Below are 25,360 nucleotides of genomic sequence, written 5' to 3' on the forward strand. Positions count from 1 at the left end.
GTGCTCAGCTTCCCACTCTGTTCTCAGGGAGATGATGAGGAAGAGAAAAGACGACGAGTTTGCAGCTGATTAATCACTGGGAAACAGTAATCACTGGTGCTGTGTTTGGGATCATTATTCAAGGACTTCCAGACAGAAATAAACCCAAGAACTACCACAGTAGCTTTCTCTAATTATTTTTCTGTGCTCAGCCCTACTTTGTGTATTGAGCAAACCATTCCTCTTCTTCCAGTTTGTGGGCAGTGATCTCTGGGGCACAGATTCAAACCCTCCTGGGGAGCTCATTCTGGAAGCTGACTCCGTGGGACCACATTTACAACTTTGAAAGAGGCTGTTTATTATGGAATTCATTCTAAAAGCATAGCTAAGGGTTTATATAGCATGTTTAAATGTATAGATCTGCTTGAAAAATAGTTTGAGCTAGATCTTTGTCGTGTGTAAGTTGGCACAGCCTCTCCAGAGCAGAAAGAAACCAAGCAGGTTTGCACCCACAGAAGTTTGGACCCCTTTGATTTTCCTTTTCTCTTCCGTGTGTATAATGCATGGAGAGAGAAGACAACCCTCTTTAATCTGGGGGGAATTTAGACACTCATCAAGCACTAAAGAGGCACCATGCCGGGGCTGAGAGCCGAAATCCCAAGGATGAAATCAAGTAATTGCTTTATCTCTTTCTTTTCAGACATCTAGAGAGACGCTTAAAGGCAAAACTAAAAGTAAATGAATGAATTGAGCCAAGTGGATTTGGGGGTGGGGGGATGTATTAAACTTGCAGGGAAAATAGCAGCAAATAGGTGAGATTCTGTGAGCTGCCAACAGCAGCACTCAGGCTGCAGTGGGGCTCTCTCAGGCATCTCACTGAAGGGGAAATGTGCTTCAGAAAGGACAAGAAGTTTGATCTGAGCTTTGTTTTTTAAAGTACTTTGTAATCAATTAATTACCATAAATACTGTGTTCAGCAGTTAACTGTCTTCATGTCTGTAATTGCTCTGAGATCCCAATATTTGCCCAGGCCCTGAGCTGTTGCAGTAGTGATTTAGTGATTTTTCTCATTAATATAATTTGAGAGATTCATATTTGCAGAAAGACAAAAAGTCTAGAGCAGGGAAAGACTGGGCACTCTTTTTAAATGAGCTATTGAGTCTGCATAACAACATGACCATTTTACAGTCACATTCTGTTGCAGCCAGTTTTTCATACTTTGCAATAGGTTGGGATCTGTTTATTGCTACTGGAGGGCTTTTTTTCTCCTCAGCTTTTTCTCATGTAGATGGTTTTATGCTTCTCATCTAGGTTAGGAACAAGAAATGCAAATTTTTTTACCAGACTTGAATAACCAAGTTGTTTCCAAGGAAAAAAGTTTCAGGCTTGGATGTTAGGTTCTGGGCAAAGAATATATGGTATTTTTGAGCTCACTTTGTGTAAACCAGTAAATGAATAGTGATACAGCAAACTTAAGTAAGGCTAGTAATAAAAAGGTTAAAAAAAACCTATCAGGTTCTTTCTTTATGGCATGGAGGCTCCTGGCTTGTTGGGAAAACTACTGACATCAGCTTTCAGCTGCAAAATGAGGACTTTGCAGTACAGACCAAATTTTGCTTAAACCCCAGGGCCAGATTCTCACAAGAGCTCAGCCTACAAGCTAAAAAGGAAAGAAATGACCAAATTTCTAGAGCTCTCTAGGTTGGGTCTCAGAATTGCTGCCTCTGGGTGCTGCCTGCTCCAAATGTGGTAATGCGAGTTCAGCCTGAAAGTCTGCGCCCTAGATGTGTCGTAGCTTTAATTTTGGCCCCTGAGAGGGCAAATTAACTCATACAGACCTAATGACAGCTCATCTGCACTTTAATTAACTGGGGCTGTGACGATATTCAGTACAGGAGCCATGCAAAAATGCCACTCACATTTCACTTTAAGTGTTCAGTGTCAGACACCATCACCCAGGAATGAGCTGCTGCTATTAAATTTCATAAACAATCATTTGAAATAAAGAGTTGTCACAGGAGCAGACTTAAGCAGCATTTTAATGTTGCATCAATGGCACTGCTGAGCTGAGAATTGCAGAACTCCCCTCCAGCCAGAAAGGAAAGGTCACCAGGTCCTGGCCATGCTCGCCTGAGTGGCCAGCTGTTACCTGGGGTGATTTATCTCTTCCTCCTGGAAGTTAGAGATGGAGTTTGGGGGACCCTGAGGCCACCAGCCCTCCCTTGGCATCTGCCCTGGCAGCACCCAGAGTGTGTGTGCCAGTCCTGGCTGGGGCTGGGAGCTGCTTGCCCCTGAACTGACTCTCCACAAGGAAGAATTGTGGCAGCAGGGCAGTGATAAATTCAAAACTGTCACTGCCATGGCCAGAGTGGGAGAATATTTACATTTTGTTTCTCATATCCACTTTCTGGAGTGTTTGATTTAAGGGTGCTGTGTATGTGATGTGGCTGGGGGATCTGAGGGCTCACTGACTGATTTTAGAGGCTGCAGCAGCATCCAGCTTTCCCCCTCGTGCCCTGAGTTCCTGCTGCAGAGCAGGGCTCAGGCAGCTCTTGGGGACCCTGTGCAAGTGCTGGTGCTCCTTTTAGGACTGGGAGCAGAGAGCTCTGAGGAATGGTGGGAAATTCAAGTTGCTTTGAGGAAATCAAACGATTCCTGCTCAGGGCAGAGCTGTGGAAGTTATGGCCCTGCCAAAGATGAGATCCTTGACTGCCCCTCCTGAACAGCATCACCTTGCTGGAAGTGTAGGTGAGAACTAACTCAGGCTGCTTTTGGCAGCTGTGTGGGTTTCGTGTTTTGGGAACCTTGGTGTTTCTGGGGAATCCTGCTGGGGTGAATCAGCTCAGTCACAGAATGAAACCTGCAAATGCACTGTTTGAGGAGTTTGCAGTTCACTCAAATTGTGAAGTCAGGGCAGGGAAATGGTGGCATTTAACCTGTGCCTGTGTGGTGTGAACCACTGTCACAGTCCATGCTCCTGGCATCATTGTTCTCTGCAGAAATAGTTTCTGATAGTTAATAGATGTGCAGTTCTTTGTGGATGTAATAGTAATTCTCAACAAAACAAAACAAATAGCTGTTTTTAACTCTCCAGTCACTTTTGGAGTTGCTAACCAGAGTTCTCCAGTTCTCTGACCAGTTCAGGTGAGTTTTCTCTCTGTCTGCAGTAAGAGCAGATCAGGCTCAGTCTCCAGGAGTTTGGTACCTTGGAGCAGTTGATGGATTCTAAGAGGAGCTGCCAACGCCATCTAGAGTTGAGGCTGCCTGGGATTTCTCATTATTGCAGGAATTATTGTAAGGAAATAACACCTATTTGTCAGCGCTTTTGGCAGAAATACTGTAAAAGAAAGAAATAAATACTATCCATTAGCAGAATGCCTTTTTCAGGCTCACTGAAAAAGGAGAGATGTGCTGCGAGTTCCTTCCCCTCACTCCAGGGGCTGTGTTTCATTTTTCTGAAGCAGCTTTTTGCTTCTTGAATCCTTTTCCTTTGCTCTTGAGTGCCAGGTCTGACACACCCAGTAATCCCTCTCATTTCTGCAGTTACAAAAACCTGGAGAAATCCAAACCCACCATGGAAACATGCTGCTTTCATCAGGATTTTTATCAACTGTTTTGCTTTGCTCCCCCCTGTGCTTCAGGATGCTTTCACAGTAGGTGCAAGGGAATTCTGGGAGATGGAAATGAGGATTTCTGTGTAAAATGTGGGATTTGAGGGGGTTTAGAAGGAAAGATGAACTGCAGAGAGTGCCTGTTTTTCAGGTGGGAAGGCTGCTCTGAGGGACTGAAGGAATGGTCTCAGATCCTTCCCTGCAGCATGCTGGAGCTGGAATGAGCAGGATGGTTATCTCATGATAGCAGGAAATTCTTATTTGCTCCATGTCATCCATTAAGAGTTTCATCCTGCTTTGTGTGAGGATATGATCCTGAGTGCAAGTAGTTACTTCGTAAATGAGATTGAAAACAGCCAATATTTAGTATTTTAGTAACAATCTAGAGACTAGGAGTCAAATCTAGGTGTGCCAACTTCTATCTTCCTTCTCTGCCCATTAGCCCGTGCTCACCTTTCAAGATTTGTTTCAATTGGCAGCATTTCTAATGAGAAATGCAGCTTTAAAAGCCAAAAGGACATTTGTCTTCTTTAGTTCTGGAGGTGCTTTATTGTGAGGCTCGTTATGGTTCAGTTGGAGCTTTTTGAGGTGGGGACAGTGTTGAGGCTGGAAGGAAATGAATGCAAAATGCAAAAGAGAAGGAGATTTAACAGGACCAAGTTGTTCATGTGGTTATGGGAATTAAATGTACACAAGAAATTCCCTACTTGACTGTAGCACACGACTGATTCCCACCAACATGAAATACTAATATCCCATCAGTGAGGTTTATTTATGCTCTTGTTGTAATAACTTTAAAAATGCTATGAAAAATCCTTTATTTACATTAACAATGCCACTAATATTTGCTGGTTCTGGTGAAGTTATTGCTTTTTGCTGCTCAAGGAGATATGGCAATTCAAGTATACAAGCTTGAAGGAAAACGGGGAGAGGAGTTTGTCTGAAAGGAAATGAAGCTAAAACTCCTAGGCAATATTTCTAGCCCACATCAAATTCAAACATCTCCAGCAGAGATATTTGGCAGTAGGTGTTCAGTGGCTCTGTTCTGAGCATGGACATGATGTGAGGCAGCATGAGAGGAGCCAGGGTTTTCCTGCTCCAGATGGATGGGATGGCCAGGGAGGATGAATCAGCTTCAGAAAACAGAGCTGTGCTGGAAGTCTGCAGGGAGCTGGCAATTGCCACCAATGTTTGGGGAGCCAGGAGCAGACTGGAGCAGGTTGTGGGTGAGGAAAAGGGTGAGATGGGCTGGGGAGAGACCAGCCCAGCCCCTCCTGGCCCTGCTGGGCTTTGCTCTTGGGGCAGATCGTTTTAATCCTTGTGCCTGGGGGTTCATTCAGCCAACAGCTCACAGACTGAAACCACCAGCAGCAGTCCTGGAAGAGCTCTGAAGCCCTTAAATGCAAGATAAGGTTGGTGTGGTGGTGAAATGCTGAGCAGTAAATATTTTGCTTGTTTGCTTCTACTTAAAATTGAATCTTGGAGGTTTTACATGCAAATTCTATCAAGTACCAATCTTTGTTCAGCCTTTGCTATGTGTTTTGATTTTTTTTTCCTCATTAATTTGAAAGCATTTGGGAAAGGAAAAGAGCCAGTGTTTTCTAATTGGCTAACATAAAGGGAAATTGCTAAATCCATATGTGGGCACCAGACTGTGCTTGGTTTCTTAATGGGGCTAATTTTGCTGAGACCTGAGGGACCTGAGCATCACAAATCAGGTTGCCTGTGCAGGTATTTCAGTTGAAGAGGCTGGCTCAGTTCTCAGCTGTAGGGGCCTACCAAGGGGGCAGCAGTTTCATCTGCATGCTTGAGGAGAACATTTCAACTGCTGCTGGAATCCAGATTATTTTCTGTGATAGGAACATGTAGCTTCATATATTGGAAAATTTAATTTGTCCTGCCCAGATTTTCAGTCAGTCCCAAGAAAGCCAGAAGGAGTAAGTCCATTGCTCTGAGCTGGTATCACGCCCTTATTTTTAAGATGAGTTGGACTTTCTTTGCCTTCTGTAAATATTATTGAGAATGAAATTTGTCACCTCTTTGCAATTAGACTGGCATCAAATATCTAACAAATTTTTGTCTCCTCTTCCAGCACCTGCACTATTGCTGGCAACTCTTCTGTGGAGCTATGTGAACAAAGAATGAAAATACATTTAAATATACATTTTCCCATTGCTTGACTCAACCACTAATATATAGATATACCTTAATATGTTTTGGTTTTATAATTTGAATAGTAGCACTCTCCATTACATAATCACCCTTTCAAAGATCCCGAGGTATTTTGGAGCACTGGGTAAAGCCCCAGGGATTTCTTTCTGCAAAAGAACTTTTAGTTATTTTACTTTAGCTTCTGCCTATTTAGAAATGAGTGGCCTAAGGTAACTCAGCATCCCTAGGAAATCACAGATATGGTGCCTCTGTTGTGGGATTAGCTTATTTTGGATAACAAATCTTCATCTGAATTCAGAGTTTTATCATCCTGGCATAACTACAGTGAGGAGTTGCATTGTTTATTCCTGACCAGTTGAGCTGAAATACTCTGTTTTTCCTTATCACCACTGCTTCCACAAAGGATCCCTTAGCTCTTGATCTCTGCAGGTTTCTGACCTGCAGTTTTGGGAAAGACAGCACATTTAAAATAGTTAAAAATCTATTTCCAGCTCTTTTGCATTTGAAAGCTCTTGGTCCCGTAAGAATATTCTGTCTTTAGTTCCCCCCAGTTATCAGCGTGCGAGCTCTCAGAGGAGCAGAGCTGGCAGGAGCCCCTTGGAGCAGAGGACTTTGGGCAGCTGGGAGTTCTCGTGCCTGCTGCTGGGAGGGGAGGCTGCAGCAGCAGGGACCAACCTGGCTGGAAGAGATTTGCTCTTTACCTGTTCTGCTGGATTAAATGAGAACAGATTTTTGGCTCCGAGCATCTGTGCATAAATTCCGTCTGAATAGGAGGCGAGTTATGAAATGAGATCAGCTCTGAAAAGTAATTCTAACCACAGCTAATTTTTTTTTTTTTTGAAGAAGGAATATAAATTGCTACCTTTTGAGCAGCCAAAGAAAATTAGGGGCTTGTGTAGGCTCTGAGATTTTGCCAGATTTTGTATTGATTCGTGTTAAGTCTGGTTTGCTTGAAAGGGTGTTTCAGAGTGGGTGTGAGTGTTCTGCATCCAGAGGATGTGTGTACCTTAAACTGGGCTGAGGGCAGGTACAGAATGCTGTGTAACAGCTTCACTTTGATCCACATCACTGGCAGCCACCTGGCTGAGCAGAGCAGGCTCTGCTGACCTTTCCTGCTCCTTGAGTGTGTTTCCATCTGCATTTTGTGGTGTGGGCACTGACTGTGCTGGCATCTGTGCTCAGATGAGATGGGAGCAATTACCAGGCTGGTGCAGCTTGCCTGGCTGGACTGCATCTGAACCAGGCATCTGGAGGAGAGATTGTTGGGCTTTTTTCTGTTTGCTAAGTTTTCTGAGCTGAAGGATGACAGCTGAGAGGGCACTGGAGGGCAAAAGTAAATACTGGTGGTGTAAGGAGGAAAATAAAGTGACACAACCACGACAAACAGCCGTGTGTCACTGAGGACAGTGCTCACTGTGCCAGAGAACCCTCTCCTGTGCTCCATGAGAGCTCTGGCCATGAGACGTGGCCTGGGAAGCTTTCCCAAAGCGCTGTGCACACTGCTGGGGGCTCGCTGGCCGCTTCAAAGGCGCGCTCGGAGCCCGGGCAGGCGTGCAGATCTAAAGTACACAGCAGTGTCCTTTGAACAGGGCTGCAAAGGGCTCCCACAGCTCTCCCTGCTGCAGGGACCGATGGCAGGAACTCAGCTTTCTGTGACTTCGTGGGATGTTGGACGTGCTGTTTGCTCCATCTGAATGACAGTGTCTTGACTCCAGAGTGAGGAGAGCAGCACACCTCTGCCTCACACGGGCTGGCTGCTGCTGCCCTGGCATCCCAGGGTGTTTATCCCGAGTCAGGACTGGGCTTCAGAGGGAATGTGTGATCTGCAGAGTGCCTCTGCTAGAGCTGGTTCTAATTAGTCATTTTTATGAGCTCCAGAGTCAGACAAAAATGAGGAGCCCTCCCCTCGTGTAGTTTCCTGTTTGCTGGGTGCATGTAAAAGAGATCTGGCCCTGATGTATGTTAATAATGAGCTGATAATGTAAGCCAGCTGAGAGATGTGGAGTTAGTCTGGTGTGCTGCCAAGCAGGAGGTGAAAGTTCAGGAACTGACTCATGTTGCCAAGACCTGGTCCTGTGGAGAAGGTCTGCTCATTAATAGATTGAGTTTCTCATTAGGGCTACAGAGCATATGCTCGCAGCTTTTGGGTTGCAGGCTGAAACCCAATCCCAGTAAAAGCCTGCTGAACAGAGAGGCAGATTTACTGGTAAATAAAGGATTAAAGGAACACTTGGCAGGGTTGTTGGACTGGAAACCTGACTGGCCTTTGAAGATTTCTCCATATTGTAGGTCCTCCCTTTAAATTTATACCAAGAAGAGACGTGTTCTGCTCTTTACCACACAACCCAGAGGGCAAGAGCTTTCCATAGTCTGTTCTGTCTCCTGCAAGGGTAGAAGATGCTTATATCTGTCTTCTAAATCAATGCATGATATTGCCTTTAAAGTAAAATGTCCTATGTAAGTTGTTAGCTCAGAGGAGCCTGGTGTAAACAAGGCTTCCCTCCCTCACCCCCCTCTCTTGGAGGCCTTGTCTGCACAGAGAACAAGGCCCTGCATTAGTTTTCAGAGCAAGCAGCTCAGCATTTACAGCATCTCGAAAACTACTCTTGTTCTCTTTGGTTTTTTGAATGAGTCTCCAGCAAACAGGCACCACTGCCTGCTTGGGTTACAGCCTGTGACGTTCATTACAGCTGGCCATGAATGGACTTCATACTTGGCTAAACAGCTTTAGCAAACTGAAATGCAGACAGGTTTAAATAGATTTATAAAGGGAAAAAAAGCATAGCAGTCCAAAAGCGATACAGCTGACAAGAGTGCTAATACAGCACTCGGGGAATTCAGGGTGGCATTAACTTTATATTTCTTTACTGAAGGAAAAATGATCCCTATGGAAGTTGTGGTTCTTGAATGTGGATGATGTAATGGCTCTTGCAGCACTCTGCCTTAGCTGGCAGGGGTTACCTGGGGAGACATGGAGCCAAAAGGAGCTGCAGGAGAGGCACTGGAAGCTGGTCAGGATGGTCAGTTCCCTTTTCTTGTCGTGAATTGCAGTCATTGCTTTGTTAGCTAATGAAGGAGACTAAACTGCAGGAGTGGAGACAGCCTGAATTTCATCGAACCCCTCTTCCAGCAGAGGGGTTTCTTTTGTTCCTGCCTGCCCAGAAGCCACAGGCATCTTTAATCACTGCTGAAATCCTATTGTGTGGATCCAGCAGCCCTGCTAGAGCCCAGGCTTTACTGCAGCCAGATGTCTGACAGCAGGGAGGAGGTCCCAGCCTGTGCCCTGCTCAGACACGATGTGGCCAGTCAGCCTGAGAGTCAGTTCAAGGGCTGCATTTACGGTTTATCCTGCAGAAATGAGCTGTGGCTGTGAGTGTGTGCACAAAAACATGCTTTATCTGTGCTTGTGCATGCAGCACGTTTCCTTGTGGTGGTACACTCTTGCTTTTACACAAAGAACTATATTCTTTCTTTTGTATCAATAAGAATGAACAGAAGGAGTTTTTTCTAACTCCAAAGCCTCTATTGAATAGCACAGGCCAAGAAGTGGTTGTGGAATCCATGAGGAACTAAAATTCCCATTAGTTATGGAATTCCTGCAGCAGAGAGGCTGCTGGGGTCCAGCTCGGATGGATCACAGTGGGGAAGTGTGCAGGGTGTTCGTGCCACCACAGCAGTGCCACAGCTCCTGCCTGGCCCTGGGCACAGAGTCACAGCCAGGTGACAGCGGGGACTCAGCCCTGAGTGTGCCTTGGTGTGCCAGCCCCTCGCTGCCAGGAGCTCCTGGTGAAATCAGCTTTTACTCAGCTGTCACCCCAGCCCTGCTCCAGGCTCTGCCACCAGAGCTGCTGGCAGCAGAGGCAGCAGGGTGTGAGTGCTGCTGGGGTGAGTGGACAGCAGACATTGTATTGAGACATCTCTGGCCAGACACATCAGCCCCTCCGTCCCTCAGAGGGCAGATAAAACACTCCTAATGCTTAATAACAGAAATTTGGAGGAGATCTTATGTAAACATATTCCGTGAGCCCTCATTAATTTCCCTTTGGAGCCAGGCTGAATGAAGATGAGCTTCAAAGAAAGGAAGAAATTAAATTTGTTGTTAAGGACTGCACATGTTGGAAAAATTGTAGGAGGCACTGTGTGTTTTTAGCTGTGTGAATTAGGGATCTGTGGCAGGCACGTGGGGGAGGAGGAAGGTTTGGAAGTTATATTAGGAAAGGATAAAAATAGTGCTTACAAAATGTATAGCAGGGCTCTATTGCATTGATTTGCAGGGAGCTCTCAGTGATTCTTGAGCACAACAGCAATTTAGGAGCACGACACATTCAACCTCTTAAAAAGATGGTGCAAGTCATTTGCTCTGTGCAGTTTTGTGGTGCTCAGCACAACAAACTGGCATCCGTCATTGTCATTTGTCTTTGCCAATGACTTTAAGGACGCTTGAGAAGCACCAGGGAGGTAGGACTGTGCTTTCCACCCACTCCAGAAGATACAGAATTACTGTTGTACCTTCAGAGCTGCCCAGGCCAGCTTTGCCTCAGGCATTAATGCCCTCCCTGAAGGTACAGCAGATTGTTGCTCTGCTTTGAACATAAACTGGATCCAGGTTCTTGTCTCCATCTTAGGCAGGCCTTTATCTCTGGCTTCTGAATGTACTCCTTTTGTATGAACTTCATCTTGGAAAGCAGAACTTGGTCCCATTGGCTTCTGCATCCTGATTCCAGAACTGCAATTGCCAGAAGTGTTCTCCAGACACTTTCCTCAGGCATGGCATTGACGGAGTGTTTTGGTTTGGCCTTTCCTGGGCAGGCTATAGCGAGGCATTAGAGCAAATAAAAGAGACTTTAGAGAGCGACTTCTCAGTCATTTCTCTGCCTTAAGAACAGAATTGGAACCACGTGTTCATCATTCTTCTGCTGCATTTTCTCACTGTGATTTAGCGTTCTGTCAGGTCTGCTTGTGTTCTTCTGGAAGATTCCCTCTTCTGGATCTCATTTCTCCTTTTGTAGTTTTGCCTTTCCCCTTTCTCACTGCCAACACCACAACCACTTTGTTCTCCCTGCTGTTTCTGGCCCCACTCACGTTTCTGGTGTGGGTGAACTGGGAAGAAGAGATGCCAGAAGGGCTGAAATTGGGGGCTGGGGCTTGAGGAGCCCCTTCCCTCCTGCCTCTGCCCCTCAGTACAGGGCTCACCAAACCCTGGGGAGAGCTGGGCTGCTCCCACGGCGCTTTTGAGCCAGGACAGGATATTTGAGAGAGAATTTGGGGGCTGGGGAGTAGCTGCTCACCCCAAGAGCCAAGTGGCCTTTGCTCTCTTAGCAGCAGCCAGGGCACTTTAAAACAGCCCTCGGAGGTGCTGGGAGCACAAAGACACCAGTGCTCCAGCCATCCCTTTTGATTAATCCCTGGGAAAGAAGGTGTTTAACCAGATAAATTTCCGCTTGGTTTCTGTCCTGCTGCTCTTCTGGAATGATGAGTTGCTTTGTGCTCTGTGACAAAGAATTACTTGGGGGTTAAAGGTGATGCTGAGTTCATTTCCCCAACAGGCAGGGCTGTCCCCCACCCCCTCAGCCTCGCTTCTCAATTAATCTTCTCATAAATCCTCGTTGCATTTTTGAAATGGAGATGATTAGCAGGGTTGTAGCCAGGATATTGGGATATTCTGGCGTGGTTTAAATCACAGTTTGCATACAAGCAACTGTTTAATACATGCAGCTATTAAAAATGTGCATGCATTGCATCTGTTAGTGCTCCAAATTCTTCCGTGAAGAAGAGGAGGAGAAAGTAAAGAAGGATAAATGGCTGCTTTACTTTTAAATGAAATTTTCATATAAATAATAAACTTTTTTTTTCAAGAAACAATTAAAAAATATTTTTGGGGCTGGATCATTGCTGGTATAGCACATGGTGATTTTTCTGTCTTTTAGGATACTTTATTGATTTATGCCAGTGGTGAAGCTTTCCTGAGAGTGGAATTCTGCACCAGTGAGTGCTGATCCAGTCAGTACTTCCAGGGTCTCTTTTTCTCTGTGATTTAGATGTTTTACACCAAATGTGCAGATTCCAGGAGACGCCAGGCAGCGGAGGTTGAGGCTCTTGGTTCCCACTCGGAAAAGCTGACAGACTAGAGCCTAATCTTGGCAAGGCAAGGCAGCAAATGCTGCCAAGCCCCATCCATCAGCAGCCAGGCTCTTACATCTCTCACCTTCCGTGCCGGGGTGCTTTCACCTGCTGCCCACGCAGTGCCACCGGCCCTGCTCTGCCTGGCTGCCGTGTTAGCTTGGGTAGAACCTCCTGGAAAACCCAGTTCCACTGCCCGAGTTCCCTGTCTGGGTAGAGGGGAAATGGCTGCACTGTTGGGTGTGGAGGTGCTGAGGTGGGATGAGGGGTCTGGAGGGGTTTATGCCCAGCAGAGCCCAGGACCCTGGGAGTACCAGCCCTGAGGAGTGAGTTGCCAGGTAGGAAGGGATCAAGGTGTGTGCCAGAAGTGCATTGCAGACCCCAGGGAAAGCCTGGCTCAGGTCTGATTGTAAGAAACCCCTTTTTCCTTTTCAGCCTTGGAATTACTCACTGCCAGGTTATACCTGGCTCTTTGAGTAATGTCCCCTGTACCTGTGTAATACAGAGCCAGTGCAGGCTGGGTCTCAGTGTGGGATGTGTGAGATAAAGTCCTGTTGTTCATATTCCTCACTGGCTTTATTTTCCATTAGTACCTATTTACAAGAAAAAATACTCTTTTTTTCTTTCTGGATGGTAAGGGGAAAAACATAATTCATTTATTCAGTCCTCTGTGTCCTCCTATGCTTTTGCAGCTGAAAGCCTCATCCTGTGCAGGTCTGAGCTCTTTGGTACTCTTGTTTTTTGTTGGTTTTTGTGGCAGTGAAGAGTGCTGAGCAAATTGCCCCATTCAGGCTCTAGGACCCTAATCTCTCTTTAAACAAGGAGCTGTGCAAAGCAATTCAATGTCTAAACAGAGGAGTGAGTGCCTATCAGCATCTGACAGAGACTTAAACAGCAGAGCAAAGCACAGAGCTATTAAAAACTGGAGAAGGAGATACAGGACAAGGAATTGATTCATTGCCAAGGCCTGAACTTGTTCAAGTTTGTAACTTACATCTTGCATGTTCCCGTTTTTATGACACTTGAGAACTTTAAAAAAAACCAAACCAAACTAACTGTGATATTCGTGTATTTCAATCATTATGGCATTCTGGCCAAACTTTAAAATGTTGTGGAGGCTTTGGTGAGCCATCCTGTAAGGCTAAATCTGCTGCATCCCCTTTGGAGCAGTGTTTTTCACAGAATTGTACTGCCATGAAAATTAGATTTCTTCAGCTGTGTGTCTTCAGTGGAAGGTGAGCAGTCCAGGTGTCTGAAAGGTGCTGCTGAAGGCAGAAAATACTGACCACTTTGTCTGCTTTCCCCACTCTGGCTGCCACTGTGTTGTTTTTGCCTGCTTTGAAGCCCAGAAAACCCCCCAGACACACAGTGTTTTACTTGGCCTTTTGTGCGATGAACTCAACGTGGTTTTGACCCGCCAGTCAATCAAACTGCACGGCAGCTTCTCTCATTCCCCGCCAGGGAGCCTGCCTTGCAGAGCTTTCCTGTGCCTGCCATATGCTTTTGATGGAGCTGGCAGTAAACCGCAGTGTCCTAAATGCTGCTCTCCTCTGCAGCTCTCAGCCAGGGTGGGCTGAGTGCTCTGTGCTTGGTCCTTGCCCTGCTGGCACAATGGGGGCTGCACAACGGGCGAGCAGGGCTGCAGGCAAAGGCCAGCGGGTGACATTTTGCCCACCGTGTGCTCCTCGCAGGACACTGACATTTGCAGCCAGCACAAAACCTGAGTGGTGTCTGTATAGAAGTTTTCCAAGCCTTTTCTCTTGACAAGAGCTTTCATTAGTGGAAATGGGAGTTCCAGGTATTTATCTTTGATTCCACACTGCAAACTCCCTTAAATAGGTCGGATGGCCTCGGCAGTGGAGACAATTGGGAATGGCAGCCCTGGGAGGGGGAGAGATTCCGGAAATCTTCACTGACCTTTGCATGTACACTGTTGTTTTACAGACTCTTAAGGTCATCAGCCAGTCTGAGAAAACCATTTATAGATTTCAGTCCTGAATGTCAGGCAGCCTTTGACTAACGCAGCTCTGTGAGTAGAGGGTCAGAGAGAAGACAGGCCTGTAATAAAAGAATATCTTGGTATTTTGCAGCCAAAGGGGGGCATGTACAGAACTACAAAAACCATTGGAGGCTGTTATTAAAACATTGGAAATGCCTTTCTGATGTGCAGTTTTCTGAGAGTTCTGTGTTTCCAAAATAGACTTGAAAGCTTCTCTTTCCTGTTGGTGAAAAGGCTGTGCCTCACAAGCAGCTATTTGTGGTTTATACACGTGTCTGTTGTGTTGGTAATCCTGAGGAAAATGGAACAACCTGACAGATGTTGGATAAGGCTTTAGAATGCAGAGGTCTAATCCTGGGTTCTAATCGATGCAACTCAAACAAGGGGTTTTACATGTGGTTAATGGCACTGCTCTGCATGGGCTGCACGTCAGGGCCAGCATTCTGAGCACCCTTCTGCTTCTGGGGAGTTCCCTGCCAGTGAGCTCTAGCAAAATATTTTTCATTCCCTTGGAATTCCCATAATTTAGTTTTGTTGCCATCCCATTTTTTCTGTTTTCAAGGAGTGCAGAGGTTGCTGTGTACCTTTGTCCAGTCCTTGCTTTAGGTGCTTGTCGTGTTCTGCCAGCTCTGAAATGCCACTGTTCTGCCTCTGCTGCAGAAGAATGGGGCAAGTGTTCACTTCTGTACTAAATCCAGGATTGTCTGTAGGACTTCAGTGAAGATTTGATCTGTAATGTACAAAGGATAAATTCATTAAGGATATACTCTCAAAATGTGAGAGAAGTCTATTTAATAGAATATTATTGCAGTTTTTCATTTAGCAATATACTGAATGAATACGGTTAATATCTCCCACTGAAATAAAATAGGAAATTTATTCACAATAACTGATTATAATGTCTCCCAACAATCTTTGCAATGTGGTTTAATTGAACTCTGATCTAGGCTAGATAAGACTGTGTCTATATGTGGGTTTAAAATATGTCTGGTAACCAGCCAGACTCTGTTCTCCCGTGTATGTGAATAGGAATATCCCATCCCAAGTCAGTCTGCAAAACACTGCAGGTACAAACTGTCCTTGGACTTCAGCTTTCAATTTAGGGGGCTCTGGATTCCAAAAAGAACTCCTAAAATAATTTTGTTAGCATTAATTCTGTTTGAAATTGCCCTCACCAGGTGCTCGCGGAATATTTGAGAATAGGCTGCAATTTCCCTCAAATGTTTGCTCTGTGGATTTCTTGGCCAGATTTGTTTGCAGGGTTTATTTTTAGCTTCACAAATTGGTCATCATAAGCATTTGACACTTGACATTGCCTGTGTGCAGTTAGTCCAGGAGCTCCTGTGGCCCCTCAGAGGATGGGGAGGCAGCTCTGCTGGGCACACGTGGGGAGCTGTGGCTCCTGCAGCTCCCCTGCCACCCAGCTGACGTTCTGCAGTGCCCACAGAGCTGCAGCTTTTGAGCCAGAAGGGAGTGTGAGCCTGCAGCCCTGCCTGTCAGGGGGCAATCAGTCTGGATGTGAAGCCATTGCTCCCTTTGCTGCTGTATTTTATCAACCTCACAGTCCAAAATCTGCTCCATATCCTCAATCTGAGCTTGTTTGGTTCAAGATCCACTCAGCCTTTCCATCAGCAAAATTTCCTATTTCTAGAAGTTAAGAAAGGGGAACTTGGAGGGGATGAGAGTGCAGCTGAGGTCATCCTGAGGTCTGAGTGAATGTATTTGCTGAGCTCTGGTTCTGAGCAAAACATTGCTACAAAGATTTCCTACACTGCTAAGTCCCTGAATGTGACTGAGTGTGGTGCTGGCACAGAAAATTAAGGGAAAATGAAGCAGCAAACAGAGGTGTTGACATTTTGGGGTGAAGGAAGCATTTGTGCTGATTGAAGTGAATCTTCCCTGCTTTCATTCCGTTCTGCAGTTCCTGAGCTGGAATTTGTGATTTGCTCTGCAGGAGCAGGACAGGGGAAGATGAGTCAGAGGAGAACTGAAGGATGGGGATGTTGTGAGGGCATGGTTTGGCTCAGGTGCTCATCTGGGTGCAGGGACAGGTGGGAGTGGGTGCCCATGGCAGGACAGGGATGATCATTTGCAGCATTTCCAGGATTTTAGGTGATGGTGGTGCTGTGAATAATATTGGGGGGGGGGGTGGGGCTTGTTTTTTAAAACTCTGGTGGTGTGGAAATGGAACCAAAGTTAAAATGCACATGGTGCAGCATTCCATTATAGCTGGGTTCAGGAATGGAGGAAAGGTAGTTGGAGAAAGGAGGGAGAAGATCCTGCCTTGAAAGCTGCAGAATTCCTGGTGGGAGCTCCAGCTGTGCTGGGGTTCCAGGAGGACACACAGGCACAGAAATCTCTTCACCTCTTTTCCTCTGGCTTGTCTCCTGCAAGGAGCAATTATAAATGTGCCTCTGAGGGCCAACAAGGCGCAGGGAAGGCTCCTCTCATCACTCCCCCTTTGCATGGCAGATGTCTTCTGCTCCTCACTGACTTGCCTGGCCCAGAACCTTCTGGCTGAGGGTTCAGGCAGATGGTTGCCTTGAAGGCTCAGAGGCTCATCCAGCATCAGGCACTGAAGATCCGTGGCCACTGGCCAGTAATCTCCCACCCACGAGCTAAACCCTTCATTCCCTGCCCAAAAGAAAGTCACTTCAAACCAACCCCATGAAAGAACAACTCAAGATATGAAGCTTTTATGACTGTTCCAGTGAATCCAGCACCCAGGGCTCCAGCTCCATGTGAAATACCCCCAAAGAAAATTCCTCTTATGCTGGAATCCAAGAAATAATAACAATAATTCCGATCAGAAGTCACCGTTTCCCATCCAGTGAGCTCACTGGGTTGCAGGAATTTGAGCTGCTCTGTCACACTGGAGCCAGTGATGTGCTTAGCAGATGCCTGCTTGGGTTCAGATGAAGTGCTGCTGAGGCATATGATGCCAGAAGAAGGATTAAAAAGTCACCAGGCTGTTACAAAGAAGAAATAATTACTTGTAAGCCTTCACTTTTGTTCTTGGCTCATACTGGCTTTGTTTGATGGTTGTTAACCTCTTCCATGCAGGACTTCATCTCTGGGCAGCTGTGACTCCTGTTGGGTGATGGAAAGGGGTAAAGCATTTTAAAATGCAAAAATCTGTTCTGGAGCACCTGAAAGCACTGACTGGCAGAGCTGCTTTTTAAAAATCAGTTTTTCAGGTAGATAAAGTAAACATCGCTTAATGGTTGTTTAAAATAATAACTTGTGCTGTGAAACTCAGGAAAACCCATGGCATCTTGTTTAAATAGATTCTCTGATAAATTAAAGAACTTTGAAACCGAGCTGATTAAACATACAAAAGTGTTCTCTGGAAATGCTGGTAATTAATTATACCAGGATGTGAAAGTTATTGGGTAGAGATGAAGAGAATAGAACAAATCCCTTAAGTGATGGCCTGCAGTTGCTGATGCCTGATGTTGGTATTCTAAAAATAAAATGGACAATTTTAACTACCACTTTTATCAGTAAAAGGCTTAAAGTGCTTAAATAAATTGTCTAAAGTACAGCCTTCGGTATAGAAATATAGGAATCCATTATGTATTGTATGAAAGTGGGTGGAAATCTTTAGACTACAATGCAAAAAACTGAAGTTGTTTTTTCTTTCTGCTGTCAGTCTGGCCACATGGGTTTTGCTGTTTGTGTTCAGCTTATTAAGGCAGAAGTTGCATGACTGTTTTTCTTAATATTGGGCCAAGTCCTACATACCTCATGCATGTGATTAACCCAGGATAAATGAAGTGCCTGCAAAAATGAGCCCACTGTCTGTCTGAGGATAATGTGCTGCAGCAAAATCCTGGGAATTGCACAAAAACAGCTGCTAAGTCTCAAGCTTAGATCCTGACCAACAGCCCTTTGAAATCACAGGACTTCACTTGTCTCTGCAGCCTGCTGAGGTTGTTTCTGACTTGTGTGGCTCTGTGGAGCAGTGGGGCTGTGTGTGGAGAATCCCTGGGCATGGAAACCCTTCGGAAAACTTGTGAACTTAAACCAATCCATGTTTTCCTTCACCAAGGAAAGTGTTTGTGTGCTTCCCCTAAGCACAGCCCTGCCCTCTGGTGCCACGGGCTCTTGGCTGAGCAGCAGGACACTCGAGAAAGAAATTCTCATCAGTCCCCAAGTCAAACTCAGTAGCCTAACTGGCCTCCAAGAGATTCTTGTCTGGCAAACCAGGTGTTAATTGAAAAGCATGTTGGCAGCTGTCACTTGGGATGTCAGTGGTTGTTTTTTGCAGAGGGAGGTGAGCAGATCCCAGCAGGCTCATCCAGCGTGGGTGAAGGGGCTTAGAGAGGACATTCCTGCATCTGGGATCCAGGTTCTTGTTCTGCTGCTGGACCAAAGAAATCTGGAGGTTTTCCTCTTCCCTCAAAAGGTCTGTGGTCCAAAGAGGCTCTTCCTTGTGTTCCTTTTAGAAGTGTTAGAGTGCTTAGGGATGGAGTCCTGACAGACTCAGGTAAGGGAAATCAGTCAGCTCAGGAGGTGGCATTTGTAACATCTTTTTCAGCAGAATTAAACTCTGTGCCAAGGACTGGAGCCTTGCAGGGCTGTAACAGTGGGCTAAACCAATGTTTTAAGTCTTAAATGTGATTCTGCCTGACAGAGAGAGGGTGTTGTGCTGCTAATTCACTGTTTCTTTCCCTTTTTTTACCTTTTCATTTTGTTTTGTCATGGCAGTTTGCTCAGTTAGGAGAACAGTTCCATGGTGGTTCATGAATTAAACATAAGTGAACACATCTTAATTCCTTACTTCAAATTTATGGCTGCTGTCCTTTGAGAGTTCTGATTTCCCCCACCTCTACATTTGTCTCCTTCTTTTCTTAATTACCTCACACCTGCCTCCCAAAGCTCTTTGTTCCCTGCACTCTGGCGTTGCACACTCCACAGGACTGCAGTGGGGCTGTCTGTCAGCAGCCATTTGGTGTCATGACAGGTATCGATTGTTTATTCGTTACTTGAAAACATTTAATTAAATTTGACTGCATAATTAGCACGTTAGCAGCCAGACATGCCAGGGCAGCAAATGTGACTTGCAGAAATCCCCGGGCTGCAGCCCTTTGTGAGGAAGGTGGTAAGGCAGTGTCTCTGTGGGGTGTTTTGGGATCCTCAGGTGTTCCTGAGCTCCAGATGAGTCTCTGCATTCTGTGCTGTCCTTGTGGTTACCTTTATTCTTTAAAGAGCTGAACCTACACAGAACCTTAACTCCTGATTCTGATGGGATTCCCTGAGAATCCTGGAGCTAAGGGCAAGCTCTGATTTTTTCAATACTCAAAAAGTCCAGCATTAGATGCATTTACCTTCTGTACCTATGGCCAATCCCTTCACCAGGAGTTAAGGAGAGGGGCTGTAAGCTGTATGACATAATCAACATGTATTTGAACTCTTCTCCACTGTTATCTACCCTATTTTAGCCAATACATTTTGCCTTTCAGCAATGTGTTGTTAATCTTAACAGAGAACATTTAGGTCAAAAGGGATCTGATGTTCAGGTGAAACTTGAAATTGGCCAGCACATGCTGGTTCTCTGTGTGTGCATCTTACATATTAGTACTTACTGAAATACTTCTGGGTTGTGATGTCCAGCTGCTTTTAAAGAACTTAAGAAATTGAGATACTGTCAGTATTTTACAAGATATATGAACTATAGTGCCAGAAACAATAATACAAGAGCAAGGTTACTTGACAGAGAGTGAAATGGTTGTGTGAGAGTCCTTAGAAAGGCAGTTTCTTGGCACCTAGAGCAAAAGCTCCCTTTGATCCTGCAGGGCTGGTGACTAGCAGCCCTGGGGCTGTTGGTCATTGGGCTCTCCTGACATGCTGCATTATATTTTCTTTCGGAAATGTAATGCAGAAAAGAGTTTTCTGTATTTAAACATGTAACTGCCCTGTAAATGTCCTTTGCATGGAATAATGCTTGTCCCTAACTTACCAGGTGTCTCCACTGAAGCTGTGCTGTGTGTCCCTTTGAATCCATAACCAGACTTTGTCTAACTCACCTTTTCTCTTATTAGTGACGGAGTGTCGAGGGGTCTTGGACAACAACCAGCGATTTTCTTCACTACCAACCTACCTACCTGTGAGCTATCGGCTCTTCAACGCCGAGACGTCTTTCTTCCTCAAAGAAGCCAACCAGGACTTCATGAGAAATTCCAGTTTGCAGTCCAGGGTGGAGTCCTTCTTCCCATACAAAGCCAAGAGACCGCCCGTGTTAAACGCCAGCTACGGACCCTTCTCCGTGGAACAAGCGGTGCCCCAGGACCTCATGTTGACTTCCAGCTCCTTTGGATCCGCCAACAAATTCACCTACAACTGGAAGCTCCAGGCCTACATCATGAGCACCAAGATCTACCTGAGCAAGCCGCGGGTGCAGGTGCTGTTCTACATCGTGGGCAGGGACTGGGACGAGTACAGCCCCGCGGAGCGGCTGCCCTGCCTGCGCGTGTTCGCCTTCCGCGAGACGCGCGAGGTGCGCGGCAGCTGCCGCCTGCGGGGCGACCTGGGGCTCTGCGTGGCACAGCTGGAGCTGCTGCCCGCCTGGTTCAACCCCCCCACCGTGCTCACGGGCAGGAAGAAGCCCGCGGAGCAGCTGGAGGGGAGCCCTGTGGAGCTTTACTACACGGTGCAGCCCGGGGACGAGAAGGGCGAGTGCACGGCCGAGGACATCCGCAAGGGCAACGCCATCCGGCCCGGGAAGGATGGCGTGGATGAAACCATGTCCCACCTGCAGAGGATCGGCTCTGTCAGCCTCTACCGGGGCCAGGAGGCCTCCCAGCTGACGGAGCTGCGGCTGGACAGCAACGTTGTGGTGTGGCTGCCCTCCAAGCCCGTCAAACAAGGCGAGGTGGTGAATGTGTACGTGACAATTGCCAACAATTCCACGGTGGATCAGTTCATTCTCAGGTGAGGCGGTTGGCCGGGCGTGTTTCTGACATGGTGACACACAAAGATGTTGGGGACGCGGGATGGATCTCAGCTGATTTGAAGCTGATCCCCACTGCAGGTTGCTCCTAGTCATAAATACCTTATTTTCCCCTTTGCATGCTGTGAGGAGGGATGAAAGCCCCCGTCACAGGGGGGTTTTCAGCGTGTCTGCCGTGCCGTTTACCACAGCCCCACGGTGTGCAGCAAGGTACAAAACTCTGCTTTAGCAGGGCCCTTTCTGTGCCGTGACAGACAGCCAGGCATCAGAAAACTTCTCTGCTTTATGGCGCTTTTAAAATCGGGTTTTTATTGCACAGGCATGGAGTTTGAATGCAGAAAAACTTCAATTACCTGCTTTTCTCTAAGTGTTCTGGCAGAGCTTGCCTCTCCCACACACAGAGTGGTTTTGTTAGGAGAGCTCTGTAGGGAGGGTTTAACTATCCACTTGCAGTTAAGCAGTGTTTGTCTTTGGCAGCACATTTGTCCTTTAAATAAAGCCCAAGGTGTTTGATATTGCTGCTGCTGCCTGTAAGGGACTGTTAGAAGTGAGTGCCATTATTTTGGACAGGAGTGGGAACACAGGAACTGCCTTACTGGGTCAGATCACTTCCCTTTTATTTTCATTTTTAGCCGTTTCCCTACCGATCAGATGAAAATCCTTTGAGGATGACAAAGACTGGGAAACTTGTTAATCACTGAAAAATTTGATGTATCTTTTTTTAACTTGTTACCAGGCTTTAAATTCAGTGGAAATTTCCACGGTGATAAGCAACAATTGCTCTCTAAAGCCTCAGGGAATCAGTTTCCCAAAAGATTCTGCACATGAAAGAATTTATTTCTAAGGCTTATAAGAATTAGATTAATACATAGTTGACAACCACCGAGGAGAATAGCCTTTAGAACAGGAAGTGTCGCTTGGCAGATAAAAGGCTTTTATTTGAAAAAAGGGGATTTTAGTCATCCCAGAACGGTTGTGGTGTTTGCAGCTTTGGTTAAATTGGCGAGATAATCTCCCAGACACCTGTTTACTGAGTGAAACCTCTGTGCTAAAGTTATTTTCTGATGTTGTTACTTCCCTTCTATTGAAAATCCCTTTACACAAAGTAGTAGAAACAGAATACTTTTGCACATAACAAACGTAGCTGTGGTGAAAGAAGAAATCCAGAGGCAGTGAGCTGGGTGTTTGTTGGGTGAATGGGAGTGGGGATCACTCTCTGAAGGTCCTTGTCACTCTCTTTATTTTCCTGAAAAGCGAGTTGAAGAGAAACAAGCTTGTTGAAATCTGTATTTCTTTGCTCAGAAATGAGTCTGGCTGAGGGGTGCAGGAGACAGAGATGGGAATGTGGGATGTTGTCCGATTCCAGCTCAGGTGATGCAGTCCCACCCTCCCAGGTTGCTCTCCTCCATTCCCTGTTGTGTGATACTTTTTGGGCTGAAGCTGCAGTGGTGTCCTTGGTTCTGGGCTGGAAAAGGATTGTTCTGTGTGCCTGAGCTGTGAGGAGAGCTGCTGGCACTTTCTGTGGAGCTCAGAGTCACACACTAGGCAGTGCAGAATGTGGAAATATGAAAGCTCAGACTGAAGGCATCAGCAGAGGGCTGGTGAAAGGCTGGCAAAGCCAAGTGGAGCATCCCATTCTGTGGTGGGAATCTGATGCCTTCAGTGCAACTTCAAGGTGTGGAAGGGGTGGAGTGTGAGCCAGGCCCCCGTGGAGTGTCTGTGTCTGGAGAGAGAGCCCAGAGAGCAGAGCAGCCAGGGAATAGCAGAGCACATGCTGGGCCTGCCTGGGGGCCCCCTTAACCTTCTCCGTGGCCATTTGCCTGCTTGGAGAGAGCTGTGTGCTCTCATCCTCCTGGGCTCCCAGCACAGCAAGCCCTACATCCTGTGACATGCACTCACATTTAATCATCCTACAGAAAAACACACCACACACTATCCCCGGGCACAGTGGGCTTGTTTATTTTCTGCTCCTTGTATATTATTCATTGAGGTATTGCAACATGCAGAGCTGAAGCAAACAGCATGTGATCATTGCTTGGGGGGTGGGAAATAATAGCTACAAATCTTCTCTGGCAAAAGGGAAGCAGACTGGTCTAAATGACCTCATAGCCACAAATCATGGCAATTGAAAGCGTGGTCTTAAATTGTGTCTTCATTCAGCATCCTGGTACTGTATCTGTGAATTTATCAGTGTTCTTAAATTGCCTTAATTCAGAATCCTGGTACAGTATCTGTGAATTTATCAGTGTTCTTAAATTGTCTTAATTCAGCATCCTGGTACTGTATCTGTGAATTTATCCAGTCCTTAAATTGTGTTTTCATCCAGCATCCTGGTACTGTATCTGTGAATTTATCCATGTTCTTAAATTGTCTTAATTCAGCATCCTGGTACTGTATCTGTCACCCAGGAGCACCAGTGCAGTCCAGGGGATGGCTGCTGTGGCAGGGAGTGGGGTGGGTTGTGCAGGGCAGTGCATTATTGTTGCAGGAACACCCTGTGGATAAACACAGCTGCTCCTTTCTTGCACCCAGTGAGCACAGGACTGTTGTGGGAACAGTCCAAACCATCCTGAGAGGTTGTGGGTCCTGTTCCTGTCCTGCTGTGTCAGCTCTGGTTGGTCTTTACAGGCATTTTCTATCTGCAAAACAGAAAATGCAAACACTTGGTCAGCATCACTCTTGGGAGTGTTTAGCCCTTTTACTGCAGGACTTTGACTCCTCTCATGGAAAGGGTTTCAGGTTTGCCTTATGTTGTAACAATAATATGAATGGGAAAATCTTGATAAAAGAGCTGAAGGAATAGAGAAGAGGGAGGAAAATACTGCCCTGCTTTCCTACCACTGGATTTCTGGGCTCCCTAAAGAGAGATGAATTACACTTGCTGCTGATGGTACAGCAAGGAAAATTACTGTTACCTTTAGCAGTTGGTAAAGTATGAAACAAAGGAAACAAGCACCAGTACAGGACAGAAAATTAAAAAAACCCGCAATTTTTAAAATTAAGATTATTGAGGTCTTGTGTCGTTCTCAGAGCTGCCACAAATTGTTACCACTGGCTTTGGCAGAGCTACCAGCACTGACTGTGACCCCTCCAAGTGCTGTTACGCTCTTCTCTAATCTGAGTTATCATTTTGGGTCTTGTCTCTGAGGATTAGAAAGCAAAATCGTTAGGGCACAACCCTGTTCTTGACTGCTTTCCTGAACCCTCACACCCAGCAGAACCAAACTGAAAAGAAGGAATTCTTGTGGGGTTGGCTTCCAGAGGGTGACATGTAACTGGGTGTGACTGCTGGTGTGCTTGAAGGTGAGGAGGAGCTGGGCAGGGGCGAGCTGAAGGCACCAGGCAGCTCTGGAAAGGTTGGAAAAGGCTCTCCTGTGTGCACTGCTGTATGTTCTGGAGCTCAAAACACTCCTCCAGGTGCTCACCACGACAGGACCCTGGCAGCTGCTTCCCATGCCATGTTGTGCCATGTTTGCTGTGGCACAGCTCTGAGCAGCACAGGGCCAAGCAGAAGGGGTGGGAGTGCTGAGAGCTTTCTGTACAGGGCAGCACATCAGCTCTGGCTCTCTGCAAGGTGCTGAACCAGCACATAACCTGATTTACAGGAGCTCTTGAGCGGGGTGAGTGAGGAGAAAGGGGATGAAGTTGTTACATCCTGATTAGAGAAAGGAGGAGTGGTTTTTTTCTTCCCTTCAGGCTCCTTATTAGAGATCTTGCAGTGCAGCTCGCTGCACCTGGAGGGATGGAGGTTGTAATCAGTGTCCAGCAAACAAATCAACCCAACACAATGGATAATTAGGAGTAATAATAAATCTACAAATTGGATAAGGATAAATGCAGTGAGGAAAGCTATTAAACCCATGAGCTGGGACAGCTTTTACATCTCAGTGCCTAATGGGTATTGACAGCAGGGCTGTGTTGGGTGGTGCTGGCAGCAGCTGAAGGACCTGGAGGAGGATGCACGTGAGGAGCAGCACCAGAGGTAGGAAAGGTTGTTATGGTCATAACATCTCTGTAAGTGCTTGGGAATCTCAATACAAAAAGCCATTTTGGAGGAATTGGTCATGAAAAGAGGCATCTTCAACACAAACTCTGCATGAAGTCCTGTTTGAGGCTCCCATGGAATAAACCTCTCTGAGGAGCCTGGCACTGCCCTCCGCTGCACCTGAAAGAACCAAAAACAGTAACGTTTTCAAGCAGTTACTGTTTGCTTTTAGATAGTGACATTTTCACCTTACCATTTGATGAAATAACATTTGCTACCCCGAATTCTGTACTTGGTTGTTGGCTCATTAGTTCTTGACACTGCAGTGTGGTGGCATCATGGCAAGCACAGGTGACATCCCAATGAAGAACTGAAGATCTCAAAACATGCAAACCTAAACCAGAGCTGGAATCACTCTACGTTTTGTGTTAACCCAGATTTTAGGATGCATTATCTCAAGGATCTATTTTCCATGGTAAATTGAATGCAGTTTTTCAGCTCTGAGGTGGAGGGTGCTTTTTTTTGCACTGATTCATATTTAA

At 46.1% G+C, this 25,360-nt stretch overlaps 1 protein-coding gene across 6 annotated transcripts in view; it reads left to right on the forward strand.

Annotated features, from left to right (window-relative positions):
- LOC135282462 (transmembrane protein 132C-like) overlaps window positions 1-25,360 on the forward strand; it is a 174,026-nt gene that overhangs the window by 32,492 nt on the left and 116,174 nt on the right. For 4 of the 6 annotated variants that reach the window (XM_064392264.1, XM_064392260.1, XM_064392262.1 and 1 more), the window contains exon 2: window positions 19,926-20,814. In XM_064392264.1, coding sequence (XP_064248334.1) covers window positions 20,054-20,814 — 761 coding nt within the window. In that variant the 5' untranslated portion in view covers window positions 19,926-20,053. Of the gene's footprint in view, window positions 1-4,984; window positions 5,003-17,060; window positions 17,079-19,925; window positions 20,815-25,360 lie in introns of those variants that run through there. The other 2 variants (XM_064392263.1, XM_064392265.1) reach the window with 2 other exon arrangements.

Source organism: Passer domesticus, chromosome 17 (assembly GCF_036417665.1).
Source record: "Passer domesticus isolate bPasDom1 chromosome 17, bPasDom1.hap1, whole genome shotgun sequence".
In the NCBI taxonomy this organism is placed as follows: Eukaryota; Metazoa; Chordata; class Aves; order Passeriformes; family Passeridae; genus Passer; species Passer domesticus.